The 20,670-nt window shown below is 40.4% G+C and overlaps 2 protein-coding genes across 10 annotated transcripts in view; one reads left to right on the top strand and one right to left on the bottom strand.

Annotated features, from left to right (window-relative positions):
- Positions 1-1,027, bottom strand: part of PWWP2A (PWWP domain containing 2A) — a 32,373-nt gene extending 31,346 nt beyond the window's left edge. For all 3 annotated transcript variants that reach the window (XM_026118606.2, XM_026118608.2, XM_026118605.2), the window contains exon 1: positions 330-1,027. In XM_026118606.2, coding sequence (XP_025974391.1) covers positions 330-1,027 — 698 coding nt within the window. The remainder of the gene's footprint in view (positions 1-329) is intronic.
- FABP6 (fatty acid binding protein 6) overlaps positions 1,017-20,670 on the top strand; it is a 43,882-nt gene continuing 24,228 nt past the window's right edge. For 2 of the 7 annotated variants that reach the window (XM_026118609.2, XM_064520862.1), the window contains exons 1-2: positions 1,017-1,263; positions 3,004-3,086. In XM_026118609.2, coding sequence (XP_025974394.2) covers positions 1,017-1,263; positions 3,004-3,086 — 330 coding nt within the window. The other 5 variants (XM_026118614.2, XM_026118612.2, XM_026118611.2 and 2 more) reach the window with 5 other exon arrangements.

Raw genomic sequence — 20,670 nt, 5'->3', positions numbered from 1 at the left:
GCGCGCCCTCCCCCCGGCTGGAAGGGGCCGAGGTGGCGGCGAGCTCCGGCCCAGGTGCAGCGGGAGCAGCGGCGGCTCGCCGCCCGGCGGGTGCCCCGGCTGCAGCCTCCCGGGGCCGGGCCGGGCAGGGCAGGGCGGGCGGGGGGGGCAGGGCCGCCGTGCCGCGCCCCTCCCCGCCGCAGGGCGAGCCCGCCAGGGCCGCGGCCCGCCGCGCCCGGCCTCTCGGGGCAGGCACCCCCGGCCGAGGGCCGCGCAGGCGGCGGCGGACGGGTCCCAGCGAGCCGGCTGCGCCGCCGGGGCCCCGGCACGGCTCCCCCGTGAGGTCTCACCTTTTAGAGAGGTCCATGAGGACCCCCGAGAAAAGCTTCTCTCCCAGCCGGAACGAGACCACCAGAGCGTCCTCGATGATGTGATCCAGGGTGACCCGCACCTCGGAGCCCGGCAGCAGCGGAGCCGCCGCCGCCTCCTCCCCTCCGGCCGCAGCCGCGGGCACCGGGCACTCCGGCTCCACAGCGGCGGCATCAGCAGCATCCGGCTCCTCCTCCTCCGGCCGGGACGGCTCCTCCCCGGGCTCCGGCTTCACGGAGCCCCCAGTAGCCGGCGGGCAGGGCTGCGGCTCCTCCTCGGGAAGTTCAGGGTGCCCAGCAGGCGGCGGGCAGGGCTGCGGCTCCTCCTCGCGCTCCGGGCTAGGCGCTCGCCGGTGCTCGGCCTGCGGCGAGCCCACCTCCGGGCTGCAGGGCGGCAGCTTCTCCGTCGCCGTCCCCTCGGCCTCCGGCTCCCGAGTCCCGGCCGGGCTGCGGGCAAGCGGCACGGGCGGCGGCTGCTCGGCCTCGCCGGGAGCAACCTTCCCCCCGTCGGCCTCCTCCCCATCGGGCACCACCGACTCGACGGCCTCGGTGACGGCAGGGAGAGGGTCCGCGCCGGCCTCACTGCCTGGGATAGGCTCCATCTCGGGCTCAGCTTCGCCGGCCCCCCCATCGCCCGGCACCGCTGCAGTCGCTGCCGCCTCCGCAGCCATGGCCGCCATTTTCTCTGCTGCTTCACCGCCGCCTCCCTCCAGCAGCGGGATCGATAACCGCGGCCTTCCCCGCCCGCCTGGGAGGGAGGGCCCGCCCCCTAAGGCCGCATCTGGCAGCCTATTGGCGAGCGCGGCGCGATTCTCTACTGCTAATGGAGACCGGAGTAGTCCGTCAAGCCCAGCGGGAACTTCCCGTTGGCCAGCAGGGACTTCATTCAATGAAGAGTCGGGAAGAGGAAGAGGGGGTGTGGCTTAAAGCGCTACACGCCGTTACTGATCAAAGGGGTGGGGCCTTGGGGGCTGTTCCGCCACCCCATTGGCGGAGGGAGGAGCCGCTCCCCTGAGAGGCTGGTAATTGGTGGGGGCTGCTGTCCGTCAGGGAGCGCGAGGCGGGAGCCGCGCGGGGGCCGGCATGTGCGCTGTGGGTGGCGGGGCGAGGGCGCAGGGGAAGATGGCGAGGGCAGCAGGGCGGCTTGGGGGGGGTCGGTCCGCCGGCCGGTCCGCTGGGGAGTGGGACGCCCGCAGGGTGGGCGGCCTTCCCCCCCCTCCCCGCTCGGGTCGCGTTGGTGTCGTTACTGTGCGGGCTGTGGCGCGGAGCGGTGCGTGCCCCACGCCGTGGGGGCGAGCAGGGCCGGGATTGGGGGGCGTGAAAAAACGCTAGGGGCTGGATGTGGCAAACGGGCAGCTCCCTCGGGAGAGGGGAAGCGCGAGGAAGGCGGAGGGTTTGGCGTCACGTAGAGTAAATCAGCACTTTAAAAGATGAAGCTGCCTACATTAGGTACATGGGGTAAAGACAAGAACAGTAGAGCTAAAGGGAAGAAAAAGAAATAACGTGTCCCTTCAAGATGGTTTTCTTCCTGTGAGTTCAATAGTTCCTGCTGTGTTGGGCGTGTTTTTCCACGCAGCTAGGAAATCTTGGTTTTCCGAAACAAAAAGAAAAAGGAAATGTTTTAGGATGTTATATACGTGATTTTATGTTTTTTTCCTGAAGCTAATGTGTTTGGAGGGAGTGAAGTGTTTAAAAAACAGAAGGAGGGAAGGGTGAGAAAGAAAAGTACAAACAACTGGGAGAGAAAGAGACAAAAATGATCTTAAAGCATGGACAGTTTTATTCTTCCCTGTGCTATTATGAGAGATATACTATTTAGCAGGAATTGAAACTTGCTGAAAAGTAACAAACCAAGTATGTAAAACTTTTTAAAAATAAACTATATTAGTGTTTCTTTCAAGTTAGTGACTTACTGGCAGATTTCAAAGTTGCTACCAAGCATATGCCTACAGTACTCTTGAAACAGCCACGCCCCAGGTCTTCAGGTTTAAAAAAAAAAAAAAAAACTTTTAAATAATGAACCTGAAGAACTAATTAAATTATTAGAAAAATCCTTGAACAGATTAATGGCCCAATAGTATACTCATCTTTTCCTTCGTTGCAGGAAAACTGACTTGCATGCAGTTAAAGGACTATGGTGATACAAACTTTTTCATGAGAATGATAAACAAGGACTTGGAATAAATGGTCTTCTATAACAACAAAAAAGCTACATATAGCTATGTAAATAAAACATGATCTTGCAAACTGCTAGCTATAGGATTTTAGCAGATAGTAAAGGCAAGGCATGATTAACCTACTCTGTTGCCGTGATCATCGTTTTGACTTGTGTTATGGGCATGAAGACTCTCTCCCTTTTTGATTTGATACTGCTTTACCTTGCATGATGAATATAATGTTTGCATTATCGTTGTTTAAAGTATATAAGGAACATAAGGGAACATCAGGAAGAACAGAGCTAGACACATTTCTTGAGACAAATACATCAGAAATATAGTCAAGTGAATTTGCTAAAGATAAAACTGCTTATTAGACTTTTTTTTTTTTCTTTTGCCACCATATTTGTTAAATCAATGGCTTGGTAGTGTCAGTAGGTAGAATAAAATGTTTGTTGGGAGAGGGAGTAGTAGAGAATTACATTTTTTTTTTTCCACAGCCCTGCTTGCAGCTTCATCAGTCTGTATCACAGAGAAACAGCAGATGGATTCAATGTATCATCTGTGGCTGAAATCAGATTTGGTAAGCTTTTCCAAAACTACCTACCATTAATATTACTACCTAAATCATTTTGAAACTATTTCGTTAGACCATATTTGTAAAGATCTGTATTCTATATCCTGAGGCCATAACGCTTTGAAAGATGGCAACTATATAGGAGCCCCCAAGGCTGAATATTTCCATTGCCAGAATTCCTGAGAATAGTGAGATTTGTGTTGCTACTGAGTTACCTTAATTTCAAACCTGTCCTTGTGCAAAGATCTCAGTTTTACATCAGATGTGAGATACCAGTTTTACGAGTCAGAGTTGTGTTCTGTATATTCTGCCAAAGAAAAGGCAACAGTGGCTCTGGAGGGTTAACAGAAATTTTTAATGATGCATAGAGTTCTCATCTTGAAGCAGCCTGGTATAAAATAAGTGATCATAGGACTGGAGGAAGGGTTCTGCTGTTCTTTCCTGTCTTATCTTTGTTCTGTGCAATTGTGACAATGGATGGCACACATCTAGAAAATACAGACTTGCTTTCTGGGAACTTTTTACGTTACTCATTTGAGTCCCAGGATAGATAAAAACATATTAGTGAGGATAGCTTATGTGTAACACCACAGCTGTTTTTACATTGGACTCTCCTACGCAGAGTGCTCAGAGATACTCCAACCGTATTTCAACAGCCAACCAAATCTTACCCTGCATGCAGAGGACTGCTCTGCATGTTAGAGGTATGTTCATCTGCTCTAACACTGTTTTCCCTGTGCTGCCTTAGTAATCTATCTGTTCATCTCAAATCTAATATTGGAAGGGAAAGGCACTAGGTTAGCTAGAAGGGTGAGCAGGGTGCAATGATATGTATTGTCATATATTCTATCTTTCCTTTACTCAGGAAAGGTAGTACTGTATTTCAGAAGTTTACAAACACTAGCACTACAGGTATCAGTAAACTCTGAGAAAAGTCTGCAAAAACAAAGCTGCAGGACAGGTTTCACATGGCATGGGAGGCGGGGTGGGCAAAACTCTCATGGCCTTTACTATAAAACAGCATGGCTTGTGTAGCTGCTTTGTACCTCTGTGATTCTAATTGTGCTATCCAGTCAGTTCAGTTAGCCACAGTTCATTTCTCTAGTCCTGCCATGGGGTAGTATAGAAGGATGGCAGTAAATTCTGAGCCTACAAGAAATTACCAACTAATACAAAGAGACTGCTTAGCCCTTGAGCTAATGGGACATTGAGATCCAATAGCTCAGCCCAGCAGGCTTTTTGTTATGCTAAATTCAGACTTTTCTGAAAGATGGGCGTAAAATGGAAGACTTCCTCTTCCAAAACTGCAGCAAGATTAATGCTTTCTGAAATCCACCCTGCTTTTCAGCAGGTGTTGCTTATGGCAGACAGTAACCATTAAAATGCTAACTGTCATCTTTTAAATCTGCTGGAGTCCCCAGCAGTTCTTATGCTAAGCGTAAGAAACAAACCAGGGTGTATGGCTTGTTAACACTCTGTTTGAATTGTTTCATTGTAATAACAGAGGAGATAATGTGCTTCACCCAATCAGTTTAAAATACTGAGAGGGTCTTAAAAATAGAATGTAAACAGCTTTGTTATGGTATCATTTACATGTTGAAAGGTGTTATATGTGCTTTAAAAAGAGATAAATAAAGATATTTATACACCATTCTAATCTAATGTCCAACAGAAACGTGATATAATGGGTTACTTTTAAATGGGAGTATGTTAACAATAGACATGTTGACAGGATGAAACTTGTTCATTGAATAAAAAAGTGCTTGCTATATAATTTTTCCCATCCCAAACTCCTTTGATCACCCTGTAATTTCTGTTTATTTAAATCTGGCCTGTAATCTCTTTAGGATAGGATTTGTCTTTCTGTGGCTGGTTTGCATGGTGGTTAGCGTAGTTGGGGCCTTGTTTCTATCTTGGAGCCTTTAGAAACTGCCAAAATAAAATGAATGGTGTTAATGAAACAAATTGCACTCGCGCACCCTTTCTGTAGATTAAAATGAGCCTGTGTGTGTTCAGCAATTGGCAGAAAGGACAAAAGCAGACAAAAGAAACTGTGAATTCAAGAGAGAGGAACTGATAAATTTTCCCATGGAGAGAGGAGAGAGAATGTCATTTTGGCATAAGAAAATAGATACAACTGGAGGAGATTAAAAATGATGAATTTGAAGGCAGGAAAAATGCAAAGCTGTATGAAGATGCGTTTAACAGCATGTCAGCAGACTGGGCGGCAGAAGAAGTTGTAGTAAACTTGAGTGAGTGAACGGATGTGATGTGGTTGAGTGGTGCCTGTAAGAAGTAGATATGATTGTATCTGTGTGTGTGGTATACATGAGTGAAAGAATTGTTTCTGTGTGTGTAAGCTGGGACACGATAAAGATCAAGTCTGGCAGTCTGACTGTTTGCAGGCCTGTGTACCCAGATACATGTATGCTTCAATAATACTGATTTGTTTTGTCATGACAAAAATATATCACTCTACTGAACTAATTACAACTAGAAACTCTTGAAGTATGTGAATAGTCACAACGTGTATGTGTATTTCAGTTTATACAAGCACTTTCAGTTAGAGTCTGTATAGTATAAGGAAATGCATACTGGTAACAACATAATTCTGCGAGCAGGAGGTTCTGTAGAAGTGCACTACCATGAAAGAGCTGACACAAAGTACAAGCACATCTAGGCTGTAAGGTTACAATAGGACAATACAAATAAAAAGTGTATAATCAAGGATACACTGAAACTGAAATGGGTGATTGCAGCCTATCTAGAAATACTCAGCTTCCTTTAAACTAACTAATTTAGCTGCCAGTAACAGTGAAACAGTGATCGCAGACTCTAGAATGGACTGCACCGAAGTAATTGCCTGGTAGCTGGAATTTGTGTTGTTCCAAGTTAGCTGGTATCCAAGCTAGCTCGATACATCTAAGTTTGCTATGTCTGTTCATGCTGCAGTCCATCTGCCATAGCATAGATGTACAAAAGCCCTAAGCAAGTGTATGTATTTGTAGGGGGTGTTTATGAGGGAATAGGTGATAGTGTCTCAGTAGGATAGTAGATATTTTCCCCAGTATCTAGACTGGGATGTGAAGATTTTAGGTTAAGAGGTTTATGATTTGAAGCTCTGAGTCACTTGCTGAGACTGACCACGTACATTAAAGGGATTGTATTTTATGTACACCAATAGCCCCCAGTTTTTGCTAGTCCTTCAGCAGTAACACTGAGAAATAGTTTACTTCAGGAAGCGCCATACTTATTTCTTCCTGTTGATCTGGATCGTAGTGGCAATAGCTTCCTGTGGCTGCCATAGTGACAATAATTTCCTGCAACCCTGAGCAAGGTCGATCTGTCTCACAAGAGCCTCCCATTAATCATGGTTTACGGACCACAGTTTTATGCTGTGTTAATAAATTCATTTTAACATTATTCAGTGTTTGTCTAGGCAAGGCACGGTCTGCTATTGTTTTGAAATAATTTCTCAAGGCTTTCCCATTTTAAAAAGGAAAAGTATAACCAATAAAAGCATACATGCATAAGTAATGCATAGGAATATAAGCAAACAAAGTAAAGGTTGAGTCTTGACTGTATGCTGCAAATTTACTGCTCTTAGGACAATTTAGGAAAGTAGTCTGCTTAAAACAGCTGTTAATTACTTTACAGTTAAACTGTTTTGCAACATCATTATTGATTTATTACAGAAAATTTGTATGGGTGGAGAAAAATAATCAGTCATTCCCAGAATGCTTGGCAACTGATTTTCATGGCCATAAGAACGTAGAGCTTATTTTGTTAGGTTTATGAATGATCCTTAAAGGATTTGTAAAATCCCACTGTATGTACACATGCCCCAGAAGTCTACCTTGGAATTTGAAAAGTTAATTATATGCTAAATTTCTTGTGAACAAGGGATGAAGTCAAGGATTGGGACTTCATCTAATGTCCATATGGAAAATTGATTTAAATCCATTATTCACTTCATCCAAAGCTACTACCATAGTCTAGGTTGCTTTAAAAAAAAATTGTGAATATAAGTGAGCCCTTGGGATGAAGCACTGGTATTAGCTCTGTGCTGAAATGTCTCATGCTTATTTTATGATTTAAAGAACTGTGGGTCTGAAACTACTTCCTGCCTTATCTTAGAATCTGACTAATTTCTTCTATCTTCTTAAATTTTTGCATCTGTAGGTACCAGTGGTATCCACATTACATGTCCACATATTTCTGCATAAGGATAAAATAAAACACTTTCCAAGATGCAGAATTGCTAATACTGTCTCATATTTTAGGGTCAAAAAATTCTCTAGTTTGGGGTGCATACATTATAACTTTCTTATTAATTTGTTATTGATCTTTGTTATTTTAATATCAAAAAAATAAATTCAACATGCCATGAAAACTGGGTCTACACAAAAAAGCATAATAGTTGTTATTGAATAATTAAGTTACTGATTATAACTTATTCTTTGTAGATCAAATTCCAGTCCCTTCCCCACACATACATGCTAGTCATCTTCCACAAATGCTTACTATCAATATGAAAAGCTGTGGGTGTGGAATGAATCCATTCCTATGTTTGAATTCTGTAGTGCCCAACTACATTGAACAATTTTACGGAAGCTTGGAGACTCAGTGAAGCAAAATTAGTCTAAGATGTAGCCAAGACATCAAAGAGCAGAGGTTGTGGGGCATCATTTTCAAAAATGTTATCAGGGTAATCTAGCCCTCACAATGCTGTGGGCTGGCAATGTATTTTCACTGTACCTACAGTGTGGAATACTCCAGTTCCTTCTTGCTGAGCTGCAAACCTCCTGATGGGGTGGCAGCCCATCCAACCGCCTCTGCAGCAAGCAGGCAGGCAGGGAAGTACTCCTTCCGTTCCCCTGCTCTGATAGACCAGCTGGATTGAGTCTGCGAGATGCTAATTGGTTAGGGTGGTTGAGACATAGAGGGAGGTATTTGTGCAATATAATTTAGGTGCCTAATTTAAATGGCTAGTTGAGGAGCTCCGTGCAGTCAGTGGAGAAAGGAAGCGCTCTCCAGAGAATGATTCAGAAAGGAATGGTAAACTAGCTCTGAAACAGCCTCCTCAGAAGAACGTTTCTCCTTTGACTATGCCGTTATGTTAGCTTCCTAACCTGAACACCCAAATCGTGGTTATCACCTGTGCTGCTGTATTTTCTGAGGGAAGGAAAGGTCTACAAATGTTTACAAGCATCTGTTTGGGAAATAAGTGGCCAACCTGTTGAGATATCTATCTGCATTTTGTCTTAACAGTCTGTGTGCTGAGGCCACATATTTTTGAAAGCAAAAAGGCCTTAGGATCTCAGATTTATTTTGTGGCTAAATGGTACTTACTTTGTTTTCAGGGCTTACATGGAATGTAATACAATTTCAGACTCTGTTCAGGGATGAAATTAATCAAATAGATTCTTTAAACAGACTTATGTATTACTTACACAAGTGTTCTTCCTCAGCAAATTTTGATTAATTTTCCTCCATAGTTTTAAGGAAGTTCATTGGTTAATTTTCTGTTCTAAAACAATGCGTTTTGCATTTTCTGTGTTTTGCAAAGGACAGAACTGTAGCTGGTATATTCTCTTTGGATGCCTCCCTTAGTATCAAGAGCAGCACACTTGGGCAGTGCTACTGAGTCGAAGATATAGAGGAATTAAAAATAGGTTCCCTTCAAATGTTAAATTCTTTTTTTTTCCTCTGTGCCTCATTTAAGATCTCTCTGTCTATGATTTATCATGAACAGAATAGGATATGTTACTACTCAAATTTTAGATGATCTTTTAGCCAGAGTCTCACAGTGTTTTAGCATAAATATAAGATCATAAAAAAATCTATTGTAATGGGAACCATGTGTTTCAAATAGTCTAAACAGTATTCTTCTTTCCTGTGGAAGTGCCAGCCTATATTTTTTGCCTTGGATATGATCTTCTGTTGCTTTTAATTTTGTGACTGCACTGTACTGTATACATACTTAATTCTTCATACTTGTCCTGAATATTTGTATATGCTCCTTTCTACCATATCTGGCTGTTGCTTCTGCACCTGCATCACACATCCATTCACAATTACTGTTTTTTGCCAATGAGAACTTGCATTTCAGTTTCAAGGTGATGAATTTGTAGGAAAACCATACATGTTCTCAAAGTATCTAAATATTTCTGATCAAGCTCCCTAGGTTTGATAGGGGATGGAAGATCAACTGTGTCCGGTTAAGATCATCATGTAGGTGTTTAATTATGATGCTGTCCTGTAGATCTTTAGATTCCTTTATCTTTAGGCATAACTTCTTGCTTTAAAACACAGTCACGGCTTTTAAAGTCCACAGCATTGCTGAATGTTTAATTCACTGGAGATTGCGACAGTTTTGGCTCCCATGTTTGTTTAAGGATTTACCAGAAGCCTATGTCCGCTGTGTTTGCTGGGTTCTAGCTCCTTTTCTCCTTATTGATTCCTGATGATATCATCCCCTTTGATGTTCTACCAGTAATTAAATGATAGATGCCTATACTGAATCCTCTGAATCTTTGCCACTTCAATGTCAGATTGGAGAGAGAACTTTTTGAGTGCAAATCAATCATTCCTCATTTATATGCTTTTGTAATGAAGTTTACGGCATAGTATGTGGCAGTTGCTCATTGAAATACTGTCCTGATAAGGACTGGACAGGACTGGGCCTTACCTGAATCTGAGTAGGAGATCCATACAAAATACACAAGTGATTTCCTAAGAGAGTGAGTAACAGTCTTTCCCTGTATAAGTACTAAATCAGTGTCCTAACACTGAGTCATGACTCACCCAGCAGAGGAGTTTGCTCACAGAAATTGTTATTTAACAATTCCCTTTATGGATCCTCTGTTCTTGTGGAGTAAGCCTTTCTGAAGTGAGACCTTGTCATGCAACTTGTAATCTAAACCAGTAAATAAAAAGGGACAAAAGATCTGCATGTGCAACCGTGTGTTTGGCATTGCCTGACTCTTGAGACCTTACCCATGCAACTTGCATCTTCTCTTGACTTATATTTTTCATTAGGGTACAAATACAATTACAATATCTCTGAATGTGTTGTCTTGCTCCATTAACATCCAGGAGGTTTTTCCCCCAATCTCCTTTAATTATTTAAGATGGCTGTTTGTGGAAACGCTCCTTTGAATGTTTGTGGAGAATAAGCAAGGCAATAAATATTAGTCGGATATGTGGCAAGAATATGTTTAATTTGAATTTAAAAATATTAGAACTATGAAAATTTTCATAGTTCTAAGTCTTACATGAAGAGAACAGCAAGAAAATATATCGTATGAGTATTTCCTGGAAATATGTAGATAGACCAAATCTTTATAATTCCTTGTATCTTGTTATCAATAGTTTTGCAATACTTTATAAGTTTGGTTTACTCTGTAAAAATCACATCCGGCTTGATTTCCTTACAGGATGAACACAGCAATTATCTGTTTCTGTGCACCAGAAGGTGGTAGCTGGAAGTACTTGCTCACCACCTCTGAAAACTGTGTTCACTAACTGACACTTACCCTTTTTCTGGCAGGGGAAATTGTATTGAATGTCATGGCTACCTTAAAAAAGCAATAACCAAGTAACAGTTGGCATTTGGCTAAAACATTGGACTTCCAGTTACAAGTACAGAATCTTATTATTTACCAGAGAGTTCTACACAATATTATGGCACTCTTGTTTTAAAATATCTGACGTTATCATATCTATTGTTTAGTATTCTTCATTGAGTAATTTGGTTTAATATTAGTTGTTCACAGAGTGTTGGTTAATTACATTAAATAATTGAAATTGAAATCTAAAGTGGAGTGCATCTGTATGCAAATATGTATTTAAAGAAATAAAAAAGGGCAAAGATAGGGGAAAAAAATTGTCCTATTTGGGGCAGGTTAGCCAAAACTTACTTCCAAGTTGGATTATGTCTAATTTTGTGAGAAAGCAGGCAGTCAATAACTTAGTGTTGTATATATGTCAGAGAGAGGATTTATACATGTAGAAGTGGAAAGCATTTTCAGAGGGACATTACCATGCCTTTCTATTTCTTCGTTAATATAATACTGAATGTTGAAGATGTTTTCTGTCTGAAGTCTGAATTGAGGGGAAAAAAAATCTTGATAAGCAAGTTGAAAAGAAGGTTGAGAGTTTTACTTGCCCCTTTTGGTATACATTTCTTTCCTTTACTAAGCGCATCTCCTATCTAACTCATGTGGAACATGTAAACAGACTTGCAAATGGTATGGGAATGTAACTAAGTAATGCTGGTTTAACACACTGCCCACTGTAACCAAAGTTGATGTTGTAGCCTGTAAGAATCCCAATTCCTTTCTGAGAATATTTAGTGGAATTTCTTTACTTCTGCAGCTGTACCTCTTCCTCATTAATGGCTTTTATTTAGTGCAGCATTTTGTTCTTTCTTGTTCCTTTTGTCATAAATGGTTCTTTTATCAATCTATGAATAATATGCAGGACCATCATTGAACAAGATCATCTTTTTATAAACAAAAGCAATTTGACCAATGTCTCTCAAGTATATTTAGTTCTCTTGCATAATTCTTGAGCCATTCGTTCACACTGTCCTTTTTAAACATTTTTTTTAATTTTAGTGCCATTAGTAATTATCTGTCCTCCTATAAATATTGTTTGTGTTGAGCTGGCATTTAAATTGTTCATTACAATCATTGGATCTTAAAGTGCTTTGCAGATCAGTGACTTACGTAATCTGCATTCTTTAAATAAATCCTCTACATAACATAAAAGAAGAGAGAGAAAAAGAAGGAAGGGTAAGATGGTTGTCTTAATTTAATATTTTATTCAGTCTGCCAGCCCAACTTGTCCTTTCAGCAGAAGTAAAAACTGTTCACACAGGCCTTCAGTTGAGAGCTAAGACCAAAGCAAAATGATTTATTTTATAATTGTAAGATCAGTGGGTAGCTACAGTAACAGCAGTGTGAGAAAAATTTACATGAGAATATGCGTCTCATAATGGATAAAGAAAACAGAGCTCTATAAATTAGACAAGACCTTAGATTTTAAACTGTCCACAATTATGTTACCTGAATAGTTTTAAACATTTCGAAAGAGAAATGGATTTAGTTTGAAGGACAGGTTAAGGATCATCTGTAGATGGTAGGTCTGAGTGCAGCCTAGTTCTGTTAATCAGATAATAGATTTCGTGGTTACAGAAAATGAGTTGAAGATTTTCCTCTATTCTCTTTCAGATAACTGTCCATGTCTGAAAGATGCCCCTTCTTCATGACACAAGACCAGTTAGTAGTTGACTGTTGACAGAGCATATCTACCTAGGCGTTTTCAGATGGTGTCAAGCTAGTTTAATCTATGAAGCTACATTACTTAGGCTTTGCAGGGGGACAGGCCTTTTCCTGCAAAGGCAGTTATGTACCAACATATCCGAAAGATCATGTATTGCCATTGGTGTATGCCCCTCCACTGCTCGTTCAGGAAGGCAGGGCAAATATGCAGTTGCGTCCATCTCAACATACGGACAAGCCCACAGATCAGTAAGTCTTTTGGCAGGGTTGGAACTTATTAGTGCTATAAATAAACTTGTTTTGTGGGTATACAGATGACTTACTTTGCAGGGCTGTGAAATTAGAATATTTTATCAGATGTTAAATGCACAAAAGATTGTAGATTAGAGCATACACTTTAGGATCAGATAACTGCAACTATGAGTTGACTTACCGCAGCAATGAGTTGAGTATAGATAGATATCTGAGCTGTCATACTGTACAGTTTTTCCTGAGAGGAGTACCTCCCAGACTCTGTTGTTCTGGGTGTTATGTTGCTGAAGCAGTGAAGAAATCTCCTGGCTGCTGCAGCATCTTTATCAGAAATAACTTATGGGTATAGTGCTTCGAAAGTGGAAAGGACAAAAAATGCCGAAGGCAGGACTGGCATTTGTAGTAAAAGAGCCTGTCTGGACTTCTCTATTTTTTCTTGTTTTTTTTCTGACTGGTTCCCCTTATTTCTAAGAATATGTTACCTATTTAATATTATCACTGTTTGAATGAGAAGAAGCTTGTACAACAGGCTTTGTTTTATCTGTAAAATGTTTCCTGAGTCTTTTTTTTCGGCAGTATTTTGTATATACATGTATATGAATTCCATGAACTGTATTAGCTCTTTGTTTTCCATGGAAATGCACAGCACAAGCAGGCAGCAGCACTGCACCCTTCCCCAGCAATGTATGGCACTTGACTGTTGAGCTCAAGGGCTGCTCCACAAAAGTATCTCGTTCTGATCTGACATAAGCTACCAAACAGGGCTACAGATGATGGAAATCTTTGTGCAGTATATTGCTGCTGTTGTTTTTAATTCTTCATCCAATGAAAGTACTTTCAGAAATGTAGATTACAAGGGACATGGGGGTCTCTCTCTATATGTTTGTTCAGAGCACAGAACAGTTGGGCCCAATCCTGGCTGCAACTTCCACATGTCACTGTAACACAAATAAATAATTACATGAATTGACAGATTATGCAGTTTTTCCTGCAGCACCAGAAAGCTCATTTTGTATCATGTATAAATATGTTGTATTTTATCCTCCTTGAACAGGTAGGCCAGATTTTAACTGTAGTGTTGTTCCTATCCCAATCCCTCTCCCCTCCATGCAAAAATACCTATCTCAAATTAATGGCCATACTGGTCAAGAATTAGCTGGCTTGACGTAGATTGTGGGTTGAATTGCATGTGCTGCTGACATTCAGGCCTGTAATGCATTGGTGACATGGTACACACAACAACTCCTCTCATTGGTCATTGTTTGGAGGACTAAACTCAAGTATGAGTGTGCTCACATGGCAACAAATTTATGTTTCATGCAGAAGCCTTCTCAGTAAATTACAAAAGTCTCTTTTGCCTTCAGTAGCAATATGCCAAAGGAACTGTTTCCTCCTTGGGTTATAAAGCACAAGAGTGTTTCAGAGGTTCTGTTCTACATCTATAGACAAGCTCTGTTGATGCTGAGATTAAGAGAACCTAACTGTTGACTATACATTCACTGCATGAGGTATGGCTTTTCCTTGACTGTAGTCACTGAAGGTAAGATCATGTTGGATGAGAATAACAGCGATGGTAAAATACTGACCTTAATTACTTACACTAAGGTGAACAGAATCCATAGTCTGTTCTCATTTAGGATTTTGTGCTGGCAGTTTAAGAAGATAGGACAATAAGGGAAACAGAATTGACTAGCAATTATATATAACCATTGTACTTATCTAGCTGAAGCAAACATGAGCTGTAAGCGCCTCTCTGACACTGTGTGCCCTTCTCTTTGTCACTTATTTGTAGCCTAAACTTTGCCATCTGTGAAATAGAAACAATAACATTTCCTTCATAGAAGCATGATGTGGTTTAATTATAGTGAATGTTTATAAAACAACTTGAAGATGAGAAGTGCTGTGTAAGTGCTAAATATTATTCTTGACAAAGACACAGGAGCCAGATAATTAGTCTTTCAGATGCATCTAGTTATTTCATAAATTACAAATTAATTTTTGTCCTTAAATTAAGAATTATTGACACATTCAGCTTTCTTGCTAATTACTTATATGACCATTTGGATGTATTTCAGTAAAACAGGGCTGGCCAAGGCAAATGTGTTTTCTGTCTAGACATTGCCTTACATGCAACAATTATATATGGATTGACTATAAATCAGAGAGCTAGGCACAACAGTAAAGTTAGCAAAATAGAACAAAATTAATTGCATTGGGATTTTGTAGATAGTTTTCAAGTGTGTCTATAATTGACAGTCCACTTTGAAGTTCACTTTGACTTCACCATTTGCCTGGATACGAGTGAATAACTTCTGTCTTATGTCCTTGGCTTAGTGTCTGTGTGCCATTTTTAAGAGACATGTTTTGTTAGTGGATCTTCCTCTTAGTTTACTGTCTACAAATTATTTTTAATGTTTTGCAAGTCATATGGAATTGCTGTGGAGCCTAGTATTCCATGCTAACTTGGTTCTTTCTGTCTTTTGTGATAGTTTGTCACAAAAGGAAGAGGAGTGTGGTGTAAATAATAATATGCCTATGTTTTCAGGCCTTTCCCCTTCACTTAAAAAAATAATAATATAATGAAAGCTGTACAATACTGTTTCTTAGCCATGTTATCCAGTTAAGCTCTCAGTTTAAAAAAATAAAATAGCTTGTATTAAGGTCTGCTATTTTCCTGCGAGAGGGGGAAAAAAGCCACTCTGAGTTGGAAGCTTCCTGTATCACATAATCACATCAATATAAAGATATTCTGGGTGATATTCATTTTTGATGCAATTCCACTGACTTTTTAATCCAGTTACACCAAGGATGAATTTCTCCCTCATGGTGTCTGCAAACACACACAAAAAAATGCACTAACAACAGTTGGAGGGGTCGTGGCCCATTTGTGTATGCTAATATCTCTGTGGCTGATGCACACATTTCATCCTTTTATCAGATGTTCTGTTCTCTGACTAAAATTAGAATAAAAACTTGCAGTTAGCAATTTTCAACCCCCATTTTTTTTTCTGGCACTCTTTTGCTAGCATTTTGCTAGAGGATTGGTTCTCATTTCTTCTTTGTCTGTCTGTTCTTTCCTTTTTGTCTGTCTTTCCACAGAGTTCCCTTTTATCCACCCCCTTACTTCCTCAGGCCTCATCTGACATGCATGCATGGTTTACCAAGCCAAGAAATGATATCATGACAGACAAGTATTTTCAGCTCTTTTGATGCTGAAAATTTACCTCAGACGTTGTGTGCCCCCCTGTGACCTCTATGTATTTTTGTATTCTTGATAAAAATAATGAATGGTTCCTAGCATTTAAGAAAAATGTCAATTTTAGTAGTAATCATAACATATCACAGTTATTGAGGGGGCATGCACATCACAGGGAAATAAATTACAGGGATTGCTCTCAGTCATCCTTTTTTGGGGGGAGGGCAGTGGTAGGTGGGAATAGTTTTTGTACTTATGTCCTTACTTTCTTCCAAAGATGGTATACATTTTTGGCTATTTAAATGAAGGTCATCATCTCCCATCCATCCCCTCCCCTCTAAAAATGAGGACTAACTGAGGACATTGTTATCATCTTGTCTGTAGCCTGAAGGGATGCACATAGTGTTCATCAGCTGGAACTGAATGCTATCTTGCCACTCTATCTTCAGCGGTGAAGTTAATCTTGCAAAATGTCTTAATTTCTCTGCCATATGCTGAGCAGCTTTTCACTTGGATCAAGAAGTATGTGGGATTTGGAGCTTCAGGTGGGAAATACTTCCCTCCCCTAATAAAGAGGATGGCTGTGCTATAACACTATGTTTTCAGATGCCTTAGTTCCATCAGCAGTTTTGTATTTGTGCCACTGTGTAACCAGGCTTGGGAGCTTCCCTTAATTTGTAGAGACCATTCTTGGCTAAAACCCCATGAGTACTAAACCTCAGCAATAAATATGCAAGGGAGAAAACACTGTGCTGCTTTCAGAACACAAACATTTCCTTGCACGTTGACAGCAAAATATGTTTGGCATGCAGTGACTTTCAGTGCTGCCTGAAATAAGGGAACTTAAAGGATACAGTCTGGCCACAAGACTGCAAAGTTCAATCGTTAATACAGTGCAATGACAACATGTCCTAGTTACTAAGATATTTCTGACCATGCCAATTCTTTCTAGATCTTAACCTACTTTGCTTTTGTGAATATATCATATTGTGTTCTCTTTAAGATCTTTGCTGTTGTCAGTGAATTACATTGTGTTCTCTTGTGGACCCAAAGTTGTAGAACCCTTCGTGCTAAGTTTCTTTCAAAATCAAGAAAAAACCACCACCTCTATTTTCGGCATATCTTCAAACAAATCACTTGGTATGCATGCTTTCTTGCAAGATATCTAATTGGCTTCCAGATAGGATCATTTTATGGACTATTCTGGCTCAGCCTGTCTTCCTGTCAGGGCTCATCAACAGTACCTAGCATGGCCCTCGGCAATTCATTTCCTTTGATGAAGTCAGGTCACTTTTTAATTGCTCTTCCAGGTTATCTGATAACTTCTAACTTTGACAAAACAAGATTTGCAATTGGTTTGCAAATGAAGAGAAAGAATCCTTCAAGCTAAGAGCTTGCTCTGTTATCTTTCAAGGGTGTGCTTGGTGGTCAATGGTTGGGAAATTGTTGTGTTGCCTTCATTCATAGACTCCCTTTAACTCAAGCCTTATAACTATAGAAGAAACATTCCATCATTCCCCAAATAAAATAGGCTGTAGCTCTTATATTGTACTAAACAAACCATTGTGGTTTGCTAGGCCAGGGTGAGTGGTTGGTAGCTGGTGCACAAAACCGCATCAGATATTGTTAACATAACAGACTTCTTGAATAGGCTCTTGATGATGAGGAAACATGGTGCTAGTGGAAAAACATGCAAATTAGTGAATGTTCCTTGTCCAAAAGTTTTCGGAACCATAGATTTGGAGTGATACAGTCAAATAGGAAATTCGAAGAGATTCTTTTCCTTGATCCAGTCACAGACAAGTCCATAAAATTGCAAATACCACAATATAATGACATCTCTCTCAGTGGTTCTTTCAGCCTGTTTAGCCATGACTTCTGCATATCTGTCCATTGGCAACTTTAAAGGCACACAAGAATGTAATTAGAGCTAACCTGATAATCTTGAAAAAGTGATTTTGTTCCTTTTAACTGAAGTCCATAAGGTAAGAGTGGCTGGATGTTGAGTTTGGGCTGTTGTGTTTGTTATTTGTCAGTCCTGTATCAATTCTGTGTTCTACTTGACAAAGTCTATGGAAGTCTTGCCTAATCATGATGTGTAAAACTGGGTTCTTGTTGATGTTCAGAGAGGACTGTTTTCCTAGTAGGAATCACTGAAGGGTTTTGACAGGCTATTTTGGGACACTGGACAGGGTTTCAAAGCATTTCAGTGATATTTGAATTGTTGCATTACAGAGGTGGGCATTGTGAGGATCTGAGCAGGAAGGCTGCATTATCTCACAGCACGCTTTTACCCACATCATGCTGTTTTCTAGAGCCACGCATGGTCCACAAAGTCTGACGGTAAGGCTGAATTCAGAACTTTGTGAATATGCATCTTTCAGCAAGTTGGAACAGGTTTGTTCAGATTTCTGCAAATCCTGCTTTGGACAAGTGACTTCTAAAGCTGCAGAAGCCACATTTTTATATTGCTGAGATCATCAGGAATGGTTGCGGTTTTTATCATGTCCCATCTTTTTCTGTCTGCACAATAGCAACTCTCAGTGTGCAGTCCACTGAGGTTTCATAGTACTTTCCACAGAATGTCTTGCCTTATCCATAGGCCAGGAGGGTCAATAATGTAATTAAAGCACATAGCATTGCATTTTTAGGCAAATGCTCAGTGTCATGACATGGTTTTTAGGCTTTGGATTTGCTACTGGCTAATTTAAATGGTAGAGAATGTGGTGTGAGGTAAGGTAATATGCCTGCCTTAGGGAAGGAAACATGAATAGTGGTGCTCAGTTGGTATGGCAGATTTTTTAAATGGTAGGATGCCTAAAAATAGTGCAGAATGTTAAACACATTACATTATTTCACTGCGGTAATAGCAATATTTCTAATCTTGAGTTACATATGAAGGACAATGCAGTAGTAGTATCTATTATAAAACAAATTCTCGCTTCCAGAGTTGTCCAACTGAAGCTGTTCCCTCCCCCCAACCCCAACTCATAACAAAAGAAAAATGCAAGCTTTTGACAACTGTTTCATGATCCTCCTGGGGAATTATACTGGTGTAATTATGCTGCGTTTCTCTATGGTTACACTAATCTAATTCCCCATGTGGAGACTTATCACAGAATAAGGGCCAAGTCTGCATTACCAAGGATATGCTGAGGTAGCTGTATAACAGAGTTTATTTTAACAGATAGCGTTCTTTCCCCACTATAGTTAAAACCACCTTGCTGAATAATACATACTCTACTAGCAAAAGATACCTTTGCCAGCCTAAATTGATTTCTTTTCTGTTCACTGGAATGGTTGGTTAGAAGTATGGTTGTTTTTTTTTCATGCTTTTAATAGGCATAGCTGTGCTGCAAAAACATTGAAAACTGACCTAAGAATGCTTTTTTCCCAGCCTACTTTACACCACTTTGAAAAAATTATAAATTAAACCACAAATGGGAGACTTCATTCTGGAGAGGAAGGACATATTAATGATGGCTTTTTGCACAATTATGGGATTCCTCTATTCAGGCTGAACCTAACTGATAGCATAGAGAGGAATACAGTTAAACAAAAAAACAAACTCTGCCTTGTCATTCTATTTGGTATGTGAGAAGATTGAGATTGATTTTAAAAATGCAAGGCATATTGCTTCCAAACAATCCACATTTCGTACAAGGTTCATATTTTGTATTTGAAGTTGCAGTTTAGATGATTAACATTTGGAGCACCACTGCAATTTCAGTATCACTTTCACCCCCCTGTCACTGAATACCATGTAGGTTGGATGTTATGTTTACAGAATGTTCCATCATACCAGTTCTTGTACTTCAGTCTGGTGTATGTTTGGGTGGTCAGTTTGTTCTGCTTTGACATCTATTTGAATGGCAAAAATGTTTTCAAATAGAACTTGTATTTTATGATGTATCCTCTCAAGCGATACATTTCTGTAGCAAAAATGGTGTAGTGACTCATACCATACAATGAAAGTGTGTGTCTGTACCCCAAAACAATTAAATGGAAATTAAATCAGGCTATCCTTGAATGATAGTGGAGAAACTGCAGTTAGGGAGCTACATAAGAAAAACTGAAATATCCAGACATCTTAGCAGTACGGAGGAAAGAGAGGAAAGAAGGAAGGAGAAATTCTCTTATCTTCTCTGAAATCAAGAATGAAAGGTTTAAAAATCAGTGTTGATTAAAGTTCAATAATTGGAATATAATTAGTCATCACAAAGCATCCCCCATACCTCCAGCATATATATATATGTTTATGAGCAATGTCTATTTTGATATAATTTTATTATAACATGATTGGTATAGATAGGGATTCAGTATCAGATAGTTAGTTGCTCATTTTTAGGCTAGATGTCTAAACTATGGATGCCTTCAGAGAAGAGCCGCTTACTTAAACTTTAGCATTTCCCAAGTAACTTTTTTCCACTTTGAGGAGAGAAGGGGGAAAAAAAAAGGTAGGAAGTTCTTAAGGTTCTGACAATGAATCAAATGAGTGAAAGCAGCAATCATCTGGCATCAACATGCTTAGCTGATGAGGTGCTGCCATCAAATTACAGGCAGATTAACTCTGGCTCCTTTAGGATTTGCATACTAAGTTCTTTCCAGACCTAAATCTAATCCATTATTTCTTTAAATGTTTTATTTTTCAATAGAAATTTTGGATTGTTTTTGTGTGTGTGTTTTGGGGTGTTTTTGTTTGTTTTTTTTGGTAAAGAAATGCCTTCCTGTGATATTGATAGCCCACTCACCATACTAGTATCTTAGCAAATATCAGAGTGGAACTAGTTAAGAAGGAAAAAATATCACTTACGTTCACTACCTAAGCCTAGAGATTTTATGTCTTATTGATTCC

This window comes from Dromaius novaehollandiae, chromosome 15 (assembly GCF_036370855.1).
Source record: "Dromaius novaehollandiae isolate bDroNov1 chromosome 15, bDroNov1.hap1, whole genome shotgun sequence".
NCBI lineage: Eukaryota > Metazoa > Chordata > Aves > Casuariiformes > Dromaiidae > Dromaius > Dromaius novaehollandiae.
This window is presented reverse-complemented; position numbering and strand designations above follow the sequence as displayed.